The 22,579-nt window shown below is 38.5% G+C and overlaps 1 protein-coding gene across 1 annotated transcript in view; it reads right to left on the bottom strand.

Annotated features, from left to right (window-relative positions):
* Positions 1-22,579, bottom strand: part of LOC114662488 (endothelin receptor type B-like) — a 46,137-nt gene that overhangs the window by 17,428 nt on the left and 6,130 nt on the right. The window contains exons 2-4 of the mRNA XM_028815980.2: positions 19,595-19,707; positions 19,002-19,206; positions 6,942-7,091 (exon numbers count right to left, since the gene is read on the bottom strand). Coding sequence (XP_028671813.2) covers positions 6,942-7,091; positions 19,002-19,206; positions 19,595-19,707 — 468 coding nt within the window. The remainder of the gene's footprint in view (positions 1-6,941; positions 7,092-19,001; positions 19,207-19,594; positions 19,708-22,579) is intronic.

Raw genomic sequence — 22,579 nt, 5'->3', positions numbered from 1 at the left:
TTGTTTTGAACTTTTTTTTTACTTCTTTTTCTTGTAAAACTTCAGTTATGTATATATATATATAGAATGTTATTTGATTTTAATAAAATCAATAACATTTTTTAAAAAAAAAAAGCAACAAGAAACAGCCCAGTGCAGGCACTTAACCCAGCACCCTCCAAGTTGTGTGTTACAGGAAGCCCAGATGCCTGAAAGGAAGCAACATTTCCACTAAGAGTGACCCTCTGGATGCATCTCCAGTGAACAACCCTTATTTCAACATCCAAGAGCCTGTTACTTTGTTATTGTGTCCGAGAGGCTAGTTACTTTATTGCTAAGAGGTGTGATTTTGTTTTGCACTTCAGTTATTATGGTGTCCCAAGTTTTCCTTTTTGCTGCAACATGTCATTCCTACACCTGGCCACAGTAATTATATGTACAGTATATGTAGGTTTGTATTTTTTGTCATTCTGGTGTGTGTGTTCAGACCATAGTTATCTATCTATCTATGTCTACAGTAATAATAATAATTCATTAAATTTATATAGCATATATATATATATATATATATATATATATATATATATATATATATATTACACCCTGCGGTGGGCTGGTGCCCTGCCCGGGATTTGTTCCTGCCTTGCGCCCTGTGTTGGCTGGATTTCCTCCAGCATACCCCCGTGACCCTGTGTTAGGATATAGTGGGTTGGGTAATGGATGGATGGATATTATATTACATATACTGTATACAGTATATGTAATTTAATGTTTATACAACCCCAGTTCCTAAAAAGTTGGCATGCTGTAAACCCATATTTTATTCACGATAAAACATAGAAAACATATCAAATGTTGAAAGTGAGACATTTTATTATATCAGTATTAGCTCATTTTGAGTTTAATGGCAGCAACACATCTCAAAAAAGTATATAAAGATCTCATAAAATGTGTGTATATAATATTAGTACCCTGTAAATAATACTAAGAGTGCACGACATGTGTTTCGCCCTATTTGGCGCTCATCAGATGTATGTACCTTTGCTTCCCCTTATGGGGTTCAAACCTCAGATGTCAGCGCCTGAGGCAAAGCCTCTGATGTTGCACCACGGTGGCTGGCTCACTTGCTTGACAGGGAGAAACCTATGAATATAAATATTTTTTCATAATAGCCTATATATTTCAGAAAATTAAAATTAATAATTTATTTGTTTTCTGAACATGATGATTTCACAGAGGCTAGTAGGAGATGGAATAATAAGTCACAATGTATGAACCAATCCAGGGCAAGACACGTGGGTGGGATGATGGCAGGATAGTGAGTAGAGATTATACTTGAATACTCAAATTTCAGTTCACTCATTTACCAAAGCAGAATTTGTGTAGTTAAAGCATGGACATCAGATTACAGACCACGTAAATCAAAGTTACATATGAAAGAAGCTACAGAATTATTGCCCTAATCCTATAAATCACCTCACTACTTTCACAATGAAACACACAGTACTGTGCCAAAAGTCTCAAGTATATCCCTACAAATGGTCTCTTAGCTGGAGTATGCAAAGGTCATTTCTTTTTAGATTTCTTCACACAGTCAAATAGTGGTGATGTATGAATCTGCCGGATAAACAATTCACTGAATTTCTTTATATCCCTTTAAGAAAAGACATGTAAGTCCTTCTCAACAGATGTAGACAGTGTTTAGTTCAGGGGTCCCCAACTCCGGTCCTGGAAGGCCCCAGTGGCTGCAGGTTTTCATTTTAACCCTTTTCTTAATTACTGCCCTGTTTTTGCTGCTAATTAACTCCTTTGCCATTCATGTAAGTGTAACCAAAATAATAATATGTGCACAGTCATCGTTAGCAGTCACTATCAAGAGCTGCACAGTAAGAATTCCTCAACAGACTATGCTCGGAGATCAGAGCATGCAACCAGATCATTAAGCTGTAAAATGTATTATAAATGAAAAAAGCCATATGGTATACAGATCTCATCGTGAGAAATGGACTCAAAAGATGTGCATGAGAGAACACTCAGCTGAATGTCCATGATGGAGATCAAAAACAGAAAAACAACAGTGTGCATAGGTGTGACTGAATTTCTGACATGCGAGACGGGTCCGGCACCTGCACAGAATTTTGGACTGTGTAAAGGGACCATCTTTGGCACTTTGACGTGCATCTGCGGAGCCCCAGTTGCTATGGAGCTTCCTTGGCATAAGAAGGCTGGAATGCATTTCTCATATGAAATGCACAGAGTCTGTTAGATCAAATACATTTCCTTTTGAATTTTTATAGTGATTTTTCAGTAATCCCATAGTATTGTTTCAGTTGCAGCCTTTTGTTATTAAAATGTTGGGTACTTTGATGCTGGGAGATTCATGTGCTTTCAGTGATGTTTATGTAGGGGCCATGCGCTTTGGGTAGACACTATTGTCCCCTTTCTATGGCAGGAAATAACTTTGTGATTAAACACACTGAGAGATATAATTTGTTCACTTAGATAAGATCTAAATAAAATTTAGTATTGTTTGTCTTCTTCATCTTCTATATATACTTGAAAGTCAATTAAAAAATTATCAATGATCTTATACACATTCAGAACTAATATATTTATTTACATAGCAATTACAATGGTTTGTTTGATTACAAAACTAGTAGTTATTTTCTCTAAGCACAAGTTTGTATTCCATAGACAAGAAAAACAAAAGCAGGTCTGATGCAGTCCCCTCTTCTTTGACTCAATGGCTACATAATTTATTATTGGCTACAAAGGCATATTATCTTTCTTGTTTTAAATCCTTATCTTCATTGAAATTCCAAAGTCTTCTGAAAATAAACTATTTTCATCTTTGTAGATGGGATCTGATGCCAGACAATATACATAAAAACCCATCTGCCTGTGGAATGTTAGGGAATATGTTGATTTATATACAGAATGAGGATATATTACATACAGGCACAGAGTATGTCTTTTCTTCTAAACTTACTTACTTACATTTCCCACTTATAAGACATGGAAGGCCATGCCAGCAGTATTAGATGTAAGGCAAAATCATTGAGAATGAAATGAAAAACCATCCCAGGCTACATTCATGCTACTATAAGAGATGCCCCTTTGGTCTCAGCTTTCAAATCCCGGCTGAAGACTAACTACTTCAGTTTAGCATACCCTGACTAGAGCTGCTGATTAACTGTACAAAGTGCATCTCTGTTGTTAGTCATTAGCACTAAAGCATAAGTAACACGATAGTTATAATTTGTTACTAACCCTCACCTATTTGGTACTCAAATGTGGCACTTGGTGCCACGGGCCCACCTGCCAAGTTGTTTTGCCTGCCTAAGGTAAAGTCATCCCTGATGGAGGATCACAGGAATTGTGGGGTAGAGGGGTCCTTTCATCGGATTGGCTGGCCCAGCGCTGTTTCAGCTGTGGAAAGGCCAAATGGGGGAGGCAGCTTGATGGCTGAGGTCTCCAGGACTCTAAACAAATCCAAATTATATTATGTGATATCATCTACTGTTAAATTCTGCTCCGTACTTGTAAAATTTTAATTTTTAAACTGTATTGAGGATTTGTTCTGTTCTGTGTATTGTATTGTATTTGACCCCCTTCTTTTTGACACCTACTGCACGCTTAACCTACCTGGAAAGGGGTCTCTTTTTGAACTGCCTTTCCCAAGGTTTCTTCCATTTTTTTCCCTACTAGGGTTTTTTTTGGGAGTTTTTCCTTGTATTCCATTGCACAAGATATTCCACAGATGAAAAATGCTATCTTGAATCCGCAATGGATAGGGTATCATACTCCTCAGAACCATTGACCAATACTATCAGGGACGGGCAGAAGAAACGTAATATGACATTCTCAAACCCACTCTAGTTCATTGTTACAGGGGGTCAGAACCTGTCATTCCCAATTTGGGTGACAATCTTGGACCACTGCAGTGGTATGTTTCTATGTTATTACATAACACATTTATGTTTGAATTACTTGTCCACACAGGTTCATGTGCCCTAACTCACGAATCATACTTAGTTTCCATAATAAACTGTTGCTTTGCCATCACATCCTGTCCTTAAAAGTAAGATCTAATTCACAAAATGATGATGTGATTATTGTAAATAAGCTATGTAATAATTAATCCACCATTTTGATTCGGCTTATTAAGTATAACATGTTTTAAAAATTTTATTTTCAAGGAGCCAAATTATTAAGTGTACAAAGAATTAATTAGGGATCTAATTTTCCTTGCCCTGGTCCTGCACTGAATTAAGCCAAATTCAGATTATGTTATTATATATAATTCTTTCAGCCAACCATTTTCAAAGTAACAGCCAAGTATATGTGTTTGTGACCAGAAATAAAATGAATATATGTAACATATTTGGGTACATTTTCCACTATGGAGAAGCGTAAGACTTGTCCTACCATTAATTCCAGTCATCCCTGGTCACCTACTTTGAATTGTACCCAGGCTGTTGTGCTTCATGATTCTCTATGAACATTATAACACTCTAGGCAAGAACACATTCAGCCCAATAAATCTGGCCAGTCCTATCCACTTAATTCTTCTAAAACAACATCAAGTCGAGTTTTAAAGGTTCGTAAAGTCCTACTGTCTACCACACTACTTGGTCATTTATTCTATGAATTTACCTTTAACAAGTTCCCAACAGTGTCCCCATGTTCTTGATGAACTCATTTTAAAATAACCGTCTAATTCCATTCATAATTTTAAACACTTCAATCATGCCACCTCTTAATCTTCTTTTGCTTAAAATTAAAAGAGCTGAGCCTTTTCAGATTTCCTCATAATTCATCCCTGTAGCCCTGGAATCAGCCCAGTCTCTCTTCTCTGAACTTTGTCTAGCACCGCTATGTCTTTTTTGTAGCCTGGAGACCAAAACTGCACACAGTACTTCAGATGAGGCCTCACCAGTGTGTTATAAACCTTGAGCATAACCTCCTCAGACTTGTACGCCACACATCAGGGCATTATATAACATAACATTCTGTTAGCCTTCTTAATGGTTTCTGTTTACTGTATGGAAGTTGATAGTGTCGAGCCCACTACAACTTCTAAATCCTTCTTATAAGGTGTACTTTTGATGTTCAGACCTCCCATTGTGTATTCAAACCTAACATTTTTTCTTCCTAAATTTCATCTGCCACAAATCAGTGCAAGTCTGTATGCTCTCCAAGTCCCTTTGTATTGATTTAACTGATTCCAGATTATCTGCCATTCCATGTATTTTGGTATCATCTGCGAACTTAACCAGCATTTTACTTATATTCCTTTTCCCGCTGAAATATTATCTACTACCTCACATGTGAAAACCTCAGAAAAATGCGACTTTAGAGCATCTGCTATTTCACTGTCTGTATTTTTTTAGGAATTGAGCTATAGATTGTCAGTACTTTAGGTGAATGTCTTCATTCTTTCCCATGATAGTGGTGTTGTCACTGTGTTGTTACATTTTGTAAGGGTTGTATCTATACATCATGTAGCATAATCAGAAATCCCAATTGCAAAAGTGTGATAACTGGTTAACCATTGCCAAAATGCTTTTCTCAAGTACATATAACGATTTCAAGTATATTATCTATTTATGACTAAACAAGCAAAACATGCAGTATGGTAATATTATCATAAGGGAAATATAGTAAGGTAATATTATCAACAGGGTAAATTGAAAAAATAATTAAACATTGTTCAGATGATTACCCAAGACTAGTAAGAATAGCTTATTATCATAGTGTCACAGCAAACCTCTTGCTTCTGTTACTGTGTTTTATGCCTGGAACAATTATACACATCACATTTCCAAATAAGTCATGCATTTAACTTTGACCCACAAGCATTGAAAACAAGCTTTTGAAGAAAACCGAAACCAAAACATACTGGGAATTTAGTCTACAAGTTAAAAAGATAAATTTAAATAGAAAGCAAACCAAGGCAAATTTCCATCTACTTTATAACCTAATTAATTCAGTCAAGGATAACAGGCATTAGAATCCATCTTGACGACCCAGAGCACCATTTCATCACACATACCCCTTCACATGGAGACCACCTAATGCTACTGATTAACCCAATATTTACAATTTGCAAAATGGGGTTTGGGGGCGGCACGGTGGCACAGTGGGTAGTGCTGCTGCCTCGCAGTTAGGAGACCCAGGTTCGCTTCCCGGGTCCTCATTGCGTGGAGTTTGCATGTTCTCCCCGTGTCTGCGTGGGTTTCCTCCAGGTACTCCAGTTTCCTCCCACAGTCCAAAGACATGCAGGTTAGGTGCATTGGTGATTCTAAATTGGCCCTAGTGTGTGTGTGTGTGTGTGTGCTTGGTGTGTGGGTGCCCTGCGGTGGGCTGGCGCCCTGCCCGGGGTTTGTTTCCTGCCTTGCACTATGTATTGGCTGGGATTGGCTCCAGCAGACCCCCGTGACCCTGTAGTTAGGATATATAGCGGGTTGGATAATGGATGGATAGAAAATGGGGTTTAGTACTTCGATGAAGACTTGAATCTGAAAGTTACTGGTTCAAGTGCTTTGTTGGAATTACCATTTAAGGTGAGTAGAGGCCGGAAAAAAAAATCTGCCTTTTCTGTTTTCCTGAGTGACTAACTAGAGGAATTCAGAAACTGCTCCACCTAGTGGCGCTATTTTAATTGTGCATTACTTTAAACCTGCTACTGTCAGTTGAATGGAGTGGAATGACTTTTTCGTCAATATCTGGAAAAACGATCTCATGAACACTAAGGGATCACATAGATTTTTCAGCATGGCACTGTGCTAGCTTTTTGAAACAGGGTTGGGTTTCTTAAAAGCATGCTTAGATGTGCTCACCAGGAAAGATGTCCCATAAAGATGGGTTGATTGATTCTCACATGTTGAAACATTATTAGATCATTGTGAAAACTGTAGATATTGTCCAAATATTTAAAGTAAAATAATGTAATCTCTTACCTGTTTCATGTGATCATTAAGAGCAATTTGCATCCCATTTCTATGCCTCAGCATCTCACAAGACATGAGAGTGTAGAAGACACCAGTGCAGGCCAGTGGCAAACAGAAGTAGAATCCAAAAAGCCACCAGTCCTTCACATTGCGGTAGAGCTGTATACAATCAATATTTGTTTAATTTTTGTACTTTTTTTGCATAAAGAAATAATCCTACTTGAAATAATTTTAATTACACACACTCCCTTGTTAACTCATAACCAATAATTTTGGTCTAAACCGTTAAAAGAACTAGTACTGACCCAAATTCTGACTTATATATCCATACACATACAGGCCTCGGGTTACGAAAGAGTTCTGTTGCTGCAGATGTTTGTAGGCCAACTTTGTATGTACAGTACATCAGAACTTGCATAGAAAGCAAACTTTAACATATAAATGGGCAAAAATGTAAAATGCCGCATTACTTATTTTACAGAAACATGTTTCACACTTAATAATAAAATTATATTGAAACAATATTATTATAATTTAAATCACAAAACACAAATACATTAAACAAAAAATGAATGAAGAGTAAGTTCTGTTTGTCAACCTAATGTTTAAACATTCTACAATTTTTAATAGTGACACAGTATCTCATAAAAGTACTTACGATTGATCCCTCAGCAGGGATGTATTGTCTTTGCTGATGGGATCATCTCACCATCACACCCCCTGTTCTTCCTGAGGGGACATGGCTGGAATGTGCCCCTAAGACACTAGGAAATTGCAAGCACCAGTTTTTACCCATCAGCTAAACGGCCAGCTGCCAACTGAGCTGCTTACATGTGAAAGTGCTTCCTGTGTGGGTGCACAGGCTGCCAGTTACATTTGGTGAGATGTGCATGAAAAACCACAAAATTTTTGAAAATGGTGACAAAAGTCCTTACCCTGCAACACTATTCCTCATTGTTTATGATGGCTGCTATGTATTCATCCACATTAGAACTAGTCTGATCCATTTATAAGTAAAAAGCGGAAGCTGCTAGATGAAAATGAATTTAAATGCATTTGACAAGATCGCCACAACCCAAGACTTGTCTCTACAGTGCCCATGAAAAGTATTCACCCCTTGGATGTTTGCACATTTTATTGTTATACAACATTGAATCACAGGGAATTTAATTTGTTTTTTTATATTGATCAACAGAAGAAGAAGCCAAAGTGAAGAAAGATCTCTGCCAAATCACCTAAATTAGGCATGAAGATTTAAAAAAAAAAAAAAAATTGTTTCATTTTTGAACGAGTGTCTGAATTTATGATCTATTTTTCGGGTTTCAAGACCTGACTTATACGTGAGCATATACGGTAATTAATTGCATGAGTATTTAACCCCTTTAATATGACACAATTAAATCATCAAGTGGTGCAGTCAGCTGGTTGTAGAAGTCACATAATTACTTCAGTGGAGAACACCTGACTGTAGTTGGGGGTTTCAATTTATTGCACCTTTTTATCTATAGGGTCCAAATTGTGGTAATTCAGTATCGTGGCCAAAAACGAACAATGAAGACAGAAGTACACTCCAAACAACTCCACAAAAAGGTGATTGAAAAGTACAGTAAAAGTTCAAGAAAATATCCAAGTTACTGATAATCCATTTGCATCCAGTTAAATCAGTCCTTAAGAAATGGAAAGAGTATTACACAGGTGGAAATCTGCCAAGTGCAAGTAAGGTTTTGTGGTCAGAAGACTAGGAACATTTTTGGCTACCAGAGTAAGTGCCATGTTTGAACACTGCACATTATCAAAAACACACAGTCTGTACCACAAAGCATTATGGTGGCAGCATCATACTATGGAGATGTGCGTCTCTGCTAGGGGTGGGCAGTATGGCCAAAATTCTATTTCACGGTATTTTTCTAAATTATCCCGGTTTCACGGTATTCGACGGTATTTTTTTCCCATGCATGAGTGGATGTTAACGACATTTTCCACTGCAATTACTGCAGTAGACTGACTAAGAATAACCTATTCCACTGTCATGAGCATTGTACATTGTTCAAAAAACACATTTTAATGTGCACACAAGTATTAATACAGGTTTGCATGGCCCCATAAAATGACAGTTTCCAAGGAGGTGGCACTAATGAAGAGAAGGAATCACATTGCATGACAGATGCAGTCAAAATATAGAACCTTTTTATTGAACAAATTTTGCAAAAACTTCAACTATAATTTTGATAACATATTTTCAACCATCCAAAGAGGCATTTAGACTTAGTAAAATATCCAGAGGTGCTTGTCAATAGTTGTATTGCACTGAACATGTCTATCTATTATAAAAAGAAATCCTGTCCTGGAAAGCTAAAAGCAAGTCTACGATACGTGATCTTCTCGGGAGACATTTTAAAGACCCACAAGACCAAAGACACGCCCTACTAACAATCTACCCACGAGACCAAAGACACACCCTACTTACAATCTATCTAAAAAAGAGCAAAAAAGAATAATCGAGGTGCAAATTCAGAAAATAAGGAAGGTAATTATCAGCCCGGAACAAGTGGAATTGGAAAAAAAAGCACGTCCGGCTCAGAATTAAATGACAGTGAGTAAAAGACAAAGTAGAACTTTATAAAGACGTTTACAAACGTTGGCGCTAAACACATGCACAGCATGTTAGAGACTATGAAACCAGGGAAATTAGAAAGGCTCAAAATAAAAAAATAAAAAAACAGAGCTATACACATGTGGAGAAAGTTAAAGGATATGAAAGTAGAAAAATTAGAAAATGTAAAAAGTAAAGATCGCAGTACTGCAAACAAACAAACTGCCTCATTTAACTATGCGCCAGTCTAACTTTGGTTATGCACAATAATTACTACACTATTGCACCTTAACACTTAATTCCACTTTATTCACATAATTTTACTTATTTATTATGTTCTACTATACTATTATCTTTCAATCTATGACTTTTTGTTAATCTAACTGATATCCTTTTAACTTTGCATAGTTTTTGATAAGCGGATTAGGATGCATTTCACTGCATGTTGTCCTGTATAATTATGCATGTGACAAATAAAGAATCTTGAGAATTTCAAAAACGGAGTTTACCGCACATGCATTTATTGGTTGCTTTGTTAAATGTATATATATTTATCTGACTGCTTATTTAAAAACCTAAATTTACCCCAGGAGTCAAAAACGTCTTGTCTAGCCCTTGTACAAAAACCTAGACAAAAGCTGGGGTATCACCTTGGTAAGCCCATGAACTTTTGGAACTGTGAGAGGAAAATAGCACGACTTTACAGACAGGAGTCCAATGCAGAACTCTACTTACTTTTTTACTTTGTAAAAAAAAATTATTAACTGCAGATGATGTAGATCGTTTTGTCTGTGCTGAAATTCCAAACAGAGAAACCTATCCAGACCTCATTAAAAAGATTCAGCATATTGGGACTCGCAAGATTACAAATATTGTTTTTACAGAAGTTCTGAAATAAAAGTGAAACTAATGAAATAGCAACAATTCAAAGAAAAAAAAATCTTAAAAGTGTGTATCCGGAAAACCAAACACGGGGGTTGGCGAGCGAAGCCCCCTAGTCTCAGAAAAGGAATAAATAGTAAATATTTTTTATAAACCAGCTACACTTTCTGTTAATGTTAACCATCTCTGTCCACTGACATGTTAAAGTGACTTTTTAAACAGCTTTACCATCATTAAACTGCATAATATTTAAACTAATAAATAATAACAATAAATAATAGTATTATTACTGATAATTGCACTATTACTTCAAGACTTCAATCCCAGGTGCATTACACAGTATTCACCAAATTAAAATAAAATAAAACAAGTTCAACTTGGTGATGACATCTTTACCAACTGAACCATCATTTAGGCAAACTGCATTAATATGGACCTTGCTTCAAGCTAAGCTATACGGTATACATAAATAATAAAACTGCAACTTGCATTTATAATGCTATTTGTGGTATAGCCCTACAGAATCGTATTAGGGCCACGATGAAGAAAAAAAAACAAACTATATGTCGAGAATAAAGTTGACATGTTGACTTTATTCTCGACATTTACACTTTAATTTTGACGCTTATGTCGAGATTAAAGTCAACATTTCCACTTTGTTCTCATAGTTTACTTTATAATTAAAGTAGAATGTTGTAAACTAAACTTCATCCTAAAATCAATGTTTAATTTACTAGATTTTCTCAAACCCCATCATAAGTTAATGCAGCGCATTAAATGCTTTGTGCTAAGTGTTCCCCAACCCAGTTGTTAATCACTGTGCGCTTCTTAAACTGACTTCCTCCACATTAAGAGGAGACGATGGCAGCAATCGCCGCACAGAATACATTCACTTCATGATATTCCTGCTCTCTGAAAATTTAGAATGCTAAGATAAATACTTGATATCATTTTCAGGATGAAATGCATTAAAGCAGGTATTAACTCTTTTAGGGCGGATGTCGACATTTGTCGACAGGAGGGGTTGAAGGCGAATGTCGACAAAAGTCGACATCCAGGGATAGGGGGCGACAATCAGCTGTTAATGGTGACAAATCTCACTGTCACGTCACAGGCATTCCCTCTGTGCTTGGAGGAATGCTAGACTCGTTGACTCGGCAAATAAACATTGCGTGTGCGTGAGTTGCGAAATGTAAACAAAGGCAAGATGGCACCGACATGTGAAAAGGCAGCAAAGCAAGTGCAGAAAAGAAAACACTCGGCAGACGATGTTTTGCGCATTATCGCGGAGTCGGACTCATGATTTTTCAGAATCGGACTTTATTGGCAGTGATCAGGAGATCGAGCAAGAGAGTTAGAAGCAGGCATCAGCTGATCAGACACCAGCCGATGCCGTGCCAGCGGATCTGCTGCCAGTTGAGTGCCTTCGCGCAGCCGATGCATCTACGGCAAGGTTCGCATGGGATAAATACACAGACATTGATCCGTTGAGAGCCGATCTGGCTACCGGAGTTTACAAGACGGCATGGCTTGCTGTTGGACACGACAGATCACCAGCTGCTGTACTTTAGGCTGCTCTCTCCTGATGCTGCTTTTCAGCTACTGTCAGACGAGACAAACAGGTAGGCAGAGATTTTTTTTGAATCGCGGGCTGCGTTTGCATTGCATTCTCATTTTTCAAAGTGGAAACCCACAACGAAAGACGAGATGAAGCGCGCTGTGGCATTACAAATAGAGATGGGACAGAACTGGTGATATAACTTCAGGGAGCATTGGTCCAAACGTGTTTTGTCCCCTCGTGGCTTAGGTACGTGCTGCTGCAAAGTTTTATTCACTTCTGTAATAAACAGAAGCAAATCCCATGGGGTGAGCCAGGCTATAATGCCATACATAAAGTTCATAAAGTTTCAGAAGATGAAAAGAGGTGACAATACGGTTTTCATGCAGGCAGAAAACTTGGTGGCAGTGGCATGGCACAATGGCAAATGGGTGACTTGTCTCTCTACAGTACACACTAACAATATATGTTAGAAAGTGCAGCAACAGACAATTGAAAAATAGGCACCAAAGCAACACATATTGTAAGGAGTGCAATGTGGCAATGACTGAAATTGGCTGCTTTGAGCGAGATCAGACTTTGCTGTGTAAAATGTATGTGATATGTATGTGAAATCATAGAGTATGCAGGCTCATACAACATGCAAGACAGTAACATTTGTCAAAAGTAAATATTTTTTGTTGATTTGATATGTTAAACAATTGCTTTGTGTTCTTTTTTAAAAAAATGTTAGTTTTTGGAAAAATATTCAGCCCTGGGAGAAAAGAAACAAAAAACAATTAGCCCTAAAAGAGTTAAGCATGCACGGTAGTGAGGCGGTAGTGCTGCTCCCTCGCAGTAAGGGGTCTCCAGGTGTATGTTCAGTGTAAAGAACTTTATGGCAGGTGTGACGAGGCTCGAAAAAACTGGATGTATGAATGGGTATTGCAAAGGTTTAACTTAAATATTGTGTAAATGTTGGGTTTGTGATCTGGTGGTCAGAGACACGAACACAGAATTCAATGGATGTTCTTCTGAGTGGGCTTACTTTATTGCACGCGTGCTGTCTTTCTGACGTACCAAAACCCCAGTTCCCATCCTTCCTTTTTCTTTCTCCACATAACCAATCACCACACGATAAACATCTTTGTGAAATTAAAAATAGTTATAAACTTAGCCCATGGAGTGTTCAGAACTTTAAAAATATCTTCATTATACATGTTTAATTATTCCATCCATTCAGGGTTGCACCCATCCCAGTAAGCATTGTGTGTGAGGCAGGAGGAAATCCTGAACGAGTCGCCAGCACATCGCTGGGTGAATACGAGCAAAACATACACTACCAGGGTCAATATAGCAGAACAAAACCCCACATCCTACATGACTTTGAAAGGAAACTGAAGCACTCCGAGTAAACCCATCAGAAAAACATGCGAATTCAAGGCAGGGTACACCCAAGACACCCTTGCTGCGAGGCAGCAGTGCAACCTCCACGCCGCCGTGCCCCCACATGATTAATACATGCTTCAATGCATTTCATCATGAAAATGATATCAAGTATTTATGTTAGCATTCTAAATGTTCTGAGAGCAGGAACATCATGAAGTGAATGTATTCTGTGCGGCGATCACTGTGGCGCCTCCTCAGTACAAGAGGAAGTCAGTTAAAGACGCACGTACCGATTTAACATGGCTCGGGAACACTTAACACAAAGCATTTAATGTGCTATATAACTTATGACAGGGTTTGAGAAAATCTAGTAAATTAAATATTCATTTTACGATGAAGTTTAGTTTACGATGTTCTACTTTAATGACAAATTACGAGAATAAAGTCAACATGTCTACTTTAATCTTGACATAAACGGTGAGAACAAAGTAGAAATGTCGAGAATAAAGTCAACATGTCGGCTTTATTCTCGTCATAAGCGTCGAGATTAAAGTCAACATGTTGTCACACTACTACACAGTACCCAGGTACATTACAATGTATTGAAAATAAATAAAACAAGTACAACAACAATGTGGACTGTAACACCCGGGGAAATAAGACTATTGATTTACTGTATGCAAACGTTAAAGACACATACAGCGCCACCCCGCTGCCTGCGCTTGGGAAAGCAGATCATAACCTGGTTCTGCTTCAGCCTCACTACAAACCAAAAGTGAGGGTCCTACCTGCAACCACACGATCATTCAGGAAGTGGACCCCGGAGGCTGAGAATACTCTGAGAGAATGTTTTCGAATTACAGACTGGGATATCCTGCAGGGATCACATAGTGAGAACATTGAGGAAGTTGTTGACTGCACTACTGACTACATCAACTTCTGTATGGACATTGTAGTTCCAGTAAGAACTGTACGCTGCTATGCTAACAACAAGCCATGGATTACAAGTGACATTAAGGGCCTTTTGAACCAGAAGAAAAGGGCTTTTAAAGACGGTGATCAGCATGAGCTCAAGCGCGTGCAGAAGGAACTCCGAGTCCAGCTCAGGGTGGCGAAGGAGCAGTACAGGAGAAAGCTGGAGCAGAAGTTGCAGAATAACAGCATGAAGGAAGTGTGGGATGGGATTAAGATCATCACTGGCTGCAGCTCGAAGCGGGGTACCACCATCGAGAGAGACGTGAAGAGAGCAAACCAAATGAACAACTTCTTTAACAGGTTTGACCACACTAACCCACTCTCACTCTCACCTCGGAGTACTGCACCCTCCACACATCCTTCTGCTGATACCAGCATAGGAGAGACATCCCCACCCATAATTACAACAGCGCAGGTGAGCAGAGAGCTGAGGAGACTTCGTGCCAGCAAAGCAGCGGGTCCAGATGGAGTATCTCCACGACTGCTGAAGGTCTGTGCATTGGAGCTGGGGGGTCCTCTACAGCGCATCTTCAACCTGAGCCTGGAACAGGGGAGAGTCCCGAGGCCTTGGAAAACATCTTGCATCACCCCAGTCCCAAAAGTATCACGTCCTAGTGAGCTGAATGACTTTCGGCCTGTTGCTCTGACATCACATGTGATGAAGACCATGGAGAGGCTGCTGCTTCACCACCTTAGGCCACAGGTTCAACACGCCCTTGACCCTCTGCAGTTTGCAAAGCAGGAGAAAGTGGGAGCGGAGGATGCCATCATCTATATGCTACACCGATCCCTCTCCCACTTAGACAGAGGCAGTGGTGCTGTAAGAATTATGTTTCTAGACTTCTCTAGCGCCTTCAACACAATCCAACCTCTGCTCCTTAGGGACAAGCTGACAGAGATGGGAGTAGATTCATACCTAGTGGCATGGATCGTGGACTATCTTAAAGACAGACCTCAGTATGTGCGTCTTGGGAACTGCACGTCTGACATAGTGGTCAGCAACACAGGAGCGCCACAAGGGACTGTACTTTCTCCGGTCCTGTTCAGCCTATATACATCGGACTTCCAATACAACTCGGAGTCCTGCCACGTGCAAAAGTTCACTGATGACACTGCTATTGTGGGCTGCATCAGGAATGGGCTGGAGGAGGAGTATAGGGACCTAATCAATGACTTTGTTAAATGGTGCGACTCAAACCACCTACAACTGAACACCAGCAAAACCAAGGAGCTGGTGGTGGATTTTAGGAGGCCCAGACCCCTCATGGACCCCGTGATCATTAAAGGTGACTGTGTACAGATGGTGCAGACCTATAAATATCTGGGAGTGCAGCTGGATGATAAATTAGACTGGACTGCCAATACTGATGCTCTGTGCAAGAAAGGACAGAGCCGACTATACTTCCTTAGAAGGCTGGTGTCCTTCAACATCTGCAATAAGATGCTGTAGATGTTCTATCAGACAGTTGCGGCGAGTGCCCTCTTCTACGCGGTGGTGTGCTGGGGAGGCAGCATTAAGAAGAAAGACGCCTCACGCCTGGACAAACTGGTGAGGAAGGCAGGCTCTGTTGTTGGCATGGAGCTGGACAGTTTAACATCTGTAGCACAGCGAATGGTGCTCAGCAGGCTCCTATCAATTATGTAGAATCCACTGCATCCATTAAATAGTATCATCTCCAGACAGAGGAGCAGCTTCAGCGACAGACTGCTGTCACTGTCCTGCTCCACTGACAGACTGAGGAGATCGTTCCTCCCCCAAACTATGCGACTCTTCAATTCCACCCAGGGGGGTAAACGTTAACATTTAACATTATACAGTTATTGTCTGTTTTTCACCTGCATTATTATTATTATCAATCTTTAATTTAATATTATTTATTGTATCAGTATGCTGCTGTTGGATAATGTGAATTTCCCATTGGGATTAATAAAGTATCTATCTATCTATCTTGGTTGCAGTATTATCCAGTAGTATAGAAACAGTATTCACAGATTTGAACATAATGGTCCACCTCCGACCTTTTAAAACCAAAGTATCTCCAGGCAACGGACGTGACTTCTTTTTTTCGGCAAAAGTTCTTCTGTATCATCATGTTCAACTTTATCGTCAGCTACAGCTTCAGTTTCGGAATGTTCTCTGTCCATTTTCACCGCGCAATACCTACACTACCTATTTAGCGGTGTAGCAGTGAAAAGGTCCCCACTTGAACAGTTTCCCGCTGCGCCATGTTCCGAATGTCATTTAGGCAATTTAAACCGGTGTTGCAGTATAAGAAGAATCCATAACCGGTATACCGCCCAGCACTAGTCTCTGCATTAGACTTGTGAAAGTACAAGGGAAATGAATAAAGTAAAATGCAGGAAAATCCGAGACGAAAATCCGAAACAGTCTGCAAGAAACCTGGTAGAAGATTTGTTTTCCTCTCTGAGGTGACGATTTCAAGTCTAAAGCTAAGTCTACACAGGAATGGCTTGAAAACAACAACGTTAATGTCCTTGAGTGGCTGATTCAGAGTCTAGATCTCAATCCAGATGAGAATTTGTGGCTGAACTTGAAAAAAGGCTGTTCATTTCTGATCCCCATGCAACCTGACACAGCTTCAGCAGTTTTGCAAAGAAAAATAGGGAAAAATGGCAACGTTGTGATGTGCAAAGCCGATAGAAACCTGTGGACACAGACTCAAGGCTGTTATGGCTGTCAAAGTTGCATCTATGAAATACTTACTGGCAAGGGTAAATACTTTTGTAATTAATTATTTTGTGCTTTACCTTTGTAATTAATTTAGGCCACTTTGCATAGATCTTTCTTCATTTTGACATTAATGAGTCTTTTTCTGTTGATCAGTGTTAAGTGTTAAATTAAGACAGAACTCTTGGCCGATGAATCAGAGGTAGGGTTTTGTGGAGTGCTTTCATTTTCCAGAGTTATTTATTTATCAATATTTTAGCAAAAAATCCAATCATTTTGAATGCTGTGAGCATGACTGGATTATATGATATGAATAATGTGGGATTTTCTTCTTGGACATATTTGATATGTGTGCTGTTGTCTAGCATTGATTACCATAGGCCTCTATTCTATCAGAAACCTTGTTTCCTCCTTTCTCCATGAAAATAGGAGATTAAAATTTTTTTTCGGCCATGACTACAAACTACATGGGGTAAGTAACATATAAAAAAGTAATCATTTTTGGGTGGATTATTCTTTTAAGAATATTACTCAGAGTGATGTACAGTTCTACCTGATTAGTTGATGCAAACAGGATGAGAGGAGAGGAAAAAGCCATGTCTTGTGCTGTGTCTGCTTGGCTGTAACATAGTGAGTTTTTAAGAATGAAGGTGTATATTTATTAGCTCAGGAGAGGTAAACAGAACCTATCAAATCCAATGGAGTAGCAGAGCATTAACAAGGATTTTGATGGATATGAGGCGCTACTGTATGCACAATTAATCATTTAAACATTTGTTATTTGTTAAAAAATATGATTCAATCTAAATAATGTGTTCAAATACATTATACTGAAATCTATCAAAACCTAATCAAATTTTTAATTTATACTGGGATCTATGTGCAATGGTTTGTCTGCATGCCATTTTGGCCTCATACTGGTACAAGTTTTGTTAGTCAGGGTTCCCCCTCACATGATAAAAAGTTTTTGAGAGTTTGTTCCTGCCTTGAGCCCTGTTCTGCTGGGATTGACTTCAGCTGCCCACAACTCTAAATTAAAAAAATAAAACTGGGCTCATTTAATATTTATCTTCCACTAGACGCGTGGCTGTAGAAATTATACTTTAACCAACAAATATGTAAATGTATTCATTTAAAATTATATTGGAAAAACTTATGAATTTTTTTTCAGGCCCATCATCTGTTACTGTTAAATCTGAAATATCAGAATTGGCAAAACTCAACATTTAAACAAATAAGTAATGGAAAATACAAAATGCAACTGGCAGTAATTCCCAATGTTTTGATCTGATGCATTTGCTTGTTGTTTTTCTTCAAGTTGAAGTCAAACCAATCCCATAGTTTGCCCAAACCATTTCACAGCAGAGAAGCACACAAACAGCTGTACAGACTGAAGTATGCAGTCAGATTATAAAAGGTTTTCTTTCTCAAAACAGTACAAGAGAGATGACCCAGAGATTTAAAAACTCAATGTATAATACAGTTTAATGTATAGCACCCTTGACTCTGCACCTTTCAAAAAACACACATCATACAGGACTAGTTGAAACTAAGACTCCATGTCCATCCCCTGTGTATGCTGACTTACTGTAACTACACTTTGTGTCCATGGCTTCTAGTTTAGATTTAAACAAGTATGTCTAGGTGCAAAGTGACTGATGTCTATCAATCTATCTATCTCTCTCTCTCTATCTATCTAGATCACATACAGGCTAATTCAAAAAGATTAGAAAGATGCCAATCATGTATGTTAAAGTAACATACATAAGCATGGGTAGGACATTTTTAATCCACATAGAAAGCTCCCACTCCTCTAAGCTGTGGTCCAACTATTGTGATTTTGCAATGGGAGAGTCTGCTCCACTGCCTACTCTGGTTGAATCATTTACTAATATAATGTTGTACTGGCTTTTTCAAGCAATTTGCAAATAACATTCAATATAAAATACATTGTTCAAAAGAAGTATTTTTAGTTCATGAAATTTTGCACTGTGGTAAACTTACCATCATAAAACTTGACTGCTGATCAGGATGCAGAAGGCAGACTCGCAACTTAGCACCTTGGTAGTTCATCTCCATTATGTCGAATGCAATGGCTTCAGGCACAGCCAACACAATGGCCGCAGCCCAAATCAGAGTCACCTCTGCAGCTTTCCACAAAGGAATTCCCATTCCTCGGACCCGACTCCATGACACTACAGCTCTGTATCTGAACAAGAAGTGAAAAATAACTAACAGTCCACCAAATACTTTACTTAAACATCTATTAAGTCATTTTAATCCCCTTCCTTTTCCTTTTAAGACTGTCGGGTGCTGATAGTGTAAGGTCTGCCACAGGGACCATTTGTTAATGGAGACAAACTCTTTTAGATCCCTAAACCAGGTGCGTTTAGAGTTTCCAAGTAACCTGTCCAGAAAATGTTTCAGATATGTGAGGAACCCAGATTACCCAGAGAAACCCCACAAAGATACAAGAGAACATGCATTAAATGGGCAAAGATTATGAGGCTCCACTGCCCCCATATTGTCTACAATGGCTTAAACGTTAATCAGCCAGGTACTTTATCTTCTAAAGAGTCTCAACTGCTTTGGCTTACCTGTCGATACTGAGAGCACAAAGACTGAGAACAGTGATTCCAACTGATGCTTTTTGGATGAATGGGATCAGCTTGCACATATAAACTCCAAATGGCCAATCCTCAGCCAAGAGCTAATGGGAAAAAACAAGCATTCATTGCTACATGTCTTTTTTATTTCAGATAGATTTTAACATTTTATTTTCAGGCAGCTAAATCACAAAATGAGCAGTCTAAAGAACACCCGTTCTCTTAAACAGATCATATTGTGTCTGAAGCACAACACTCAACTCAAATGTCACAAAGGCGAATACAATAAGAAATAACAGTATCTGAAGCATGGTGCATGATCACAGATTCATCCTCTGTTGTCAAAGCACTTAATCCAATTCACAGTCACTAATCAAAATTGGTCAACAGAAAAGTGATTCTACATCCTTCAAACAAACCAGAATAAGCCTTTTAAGAGCTTCCTGAAGTCATTCTTTCTCTGTAGACATAAATGAACTGCATCAACAGTTTTGACTAAATACTAACTTCTTGACTCAGTTGTTTCTTCTCTTTCAATTTCCAGTGCTTCTATATCGTTTCTCGTAAGCGTTTCAAGGACAGTAATGAAATCCTTTTTGATCCCCAGGATACAAATATGCTCTGTGCACAGAGAGACCCTGTGACGCCAAAACAGAGATAATGAAGTTTCTTACATAATAGGTGTCTATGTTGGCCAGCGTTAAACAGTGGCAAACAATATAAAAACACCTATGAAAAAAATCTCACATTATTTATGTCATATAATCCACTTTTCAAGTGATTCAGTCCTATGCTCAAAACATCACAAGCACATGTATTTTAAGGGAAATATTGTTAAATAAATCACTTCTGTAAAATGCTCTCAGGAACTAAAACAGAACATGGTCAAATGAGAACAAGCATTTAAAAATTGAAGACCCACCTCCCCTCACTCATTGGCCATATGTCTATTCCAATAACAGCTTATTCATTGGCTAACATGGTGCTTTACATGATATGAACAGTGCCAAGTTCACTGAGAGATGTATACAATTAACACTTAAAAGAAAACCATATGAAAACATCAAGAAGAGAATCTGTCTCAGACTTGGGCTTCAACAAGCAAAAGGTCAGTTCACGTATGCAGTTTCACAGGCAGCCGCTAAATTATCCCGAGTTACTTCAGTTGTGGATAGAAGTACAAGCAAAACCATGGGAGATGGGTCCTCAATTAAAATGCTCTGTCACATTTGACGGTGTTCCTTTTTTGTTCATGAGATTATATTCTGTAAATTGTTTATTTAACAGCTAGCCACGCTATCTGTCGAAGACAAGAAATAGAGTAATTTAAAAATATTTGATATCTCTTGCCCTACGTGTACCTTCAGCACTTTTCCTCTGTATCCTGATGTGTCTGAACCTCTCTTAAAAGGCACTCCCTTTCTCAAGTGCATTCCCCTGAAGCCTGCTTCTCAGACTTTGTCCTTATTTTTGAGGCCTTTTACTCACCTTCTGTTTGCTTTTATACTTCCAGTCTTGGAAGGCGACTTTTTCAGCGTGCCTCCTATGCCGTTTCTCCTCCTTGTGTGTCTAACAGTCGCACTTCCTCTTTCGATTGTGTCAACAAAGCCAAACTGACCAATCACACCACAGCCAAAGTGACCAATCATATTGCTGTAAGGGACAAGACACACTCAAAGACCCTTGTGTTTTATTATATAGTAGACTATATAACCCCCCCTGCCAGCCACTTCGCGTCTCTGCTGCTCGCGTATGTGGATTTCTCTTTCAACAAACAACAAATCTTTTAATTCTCACAGATACACCTCTTCATTGGGGCGAAACACTTCTTTTCCCTGATGGCAACGTGAATTAGACAATCTACAAGTCTCCAACTTAAAGTTTAAATCTAAACAATATTTTCGAACTCTTTTCGCTGTTCTGTTATTTCACCGAGTAATAATTTCCTTTTGTTTGCGCTAATGCGATCTTTACTATAATTTTTTTGAGACTTTCAAATTTTAGTACTTTCATTATCTCTAACCTGCTCTGCATGTGTATCACACCAATGTTTTTAAACCTCTTTATGACATTCTACTTTGTCATCTAGTCTTTCTGTTTTATTTCCTTCCGCGGGTGTCATTAAATCTCATGGCACAAAGTCTTGTCTTGCGGAGCTTGAAAGTATCTCTCTGAAAAAGTTGTGTCTCGTCCCAGGCTAAAAAGTCTTGTCCCATCCCAGAATTTTTTTATACAATAGGGAGATATTTGAGTAAAAATACATGTATTTGGCATGTTGTGAGCATGTGAATGATGACTTCACATGTGGATTATGCAGCACAAGTAACGTGAGATTTTTTTCATTGACATTTTGATATTGTTTGATGTTGTCCAAGGATAGTCACCATAGATACCTATTATGTAAGAAACTGTTATTTCCTTTTTTCATGAAAACATTTGATTATTTTTTTTTCTTAGCCATCAAAGCAAGTTACCTGGTGTTAGTAATCTATCAAAAAATATAATTTTTCTGTGACATATTCCTTTAATTTGCTGTAAATGGGTCTTATAGCAGCATTTCTCAACCTTTAAATATTTGCGAGCCGAGTTTTCATAACAGTTTTAATCGCGCCCCCCCTAAAGTTTTTTTGAGAGGAGCCCACTAATACCAATTTGTTCTTTTTAAATTAATGATATATCATAGATGCATATTTTATTATACCTACTTAACTTTTATCGACATTTATCTAATTCTTTATTTAGTTTTCTAGCATCAGAATGTAGTCTAAGTTAATTTGTTTTGGTTTCAATAGATGTATTTTTCATATTTTCGATTTTTGTTTTCTTTTTTTCACATCTTTGCGCCCCCCTTTTTGTAACTTTGCGGCCCCCTAAGGGGGCCTGCCCCACAGTTTGAGAACCACTGTCTTATAGTATGTGGTGGAAGAGGGTGACAAGCACAAGGGGAAGATTGCAGAGATAACATTTACAGCACCC

This window comes from Erpetoichthys calabaricus, chromosome 12 (genome assembly GCF_900747795.2).
Source record: "Erpetoichthys calabaricus chromosome 12, fErpCal1.3, whole genome shotgun sequence".
In the NCBI taxonomy this organism is placed as follows: Eukaryota; Metazoa; Chordata; class Cladistia; order Polypteriformes; family Polypteridae; genus Erpetoichthys; species Erpetoichthys calabaricus.
The sequence above is the reverse complement of the archived record's forward strand: the minus strand, read 5'-3'. Positions and strand labels throughout refer to the sequence as shown.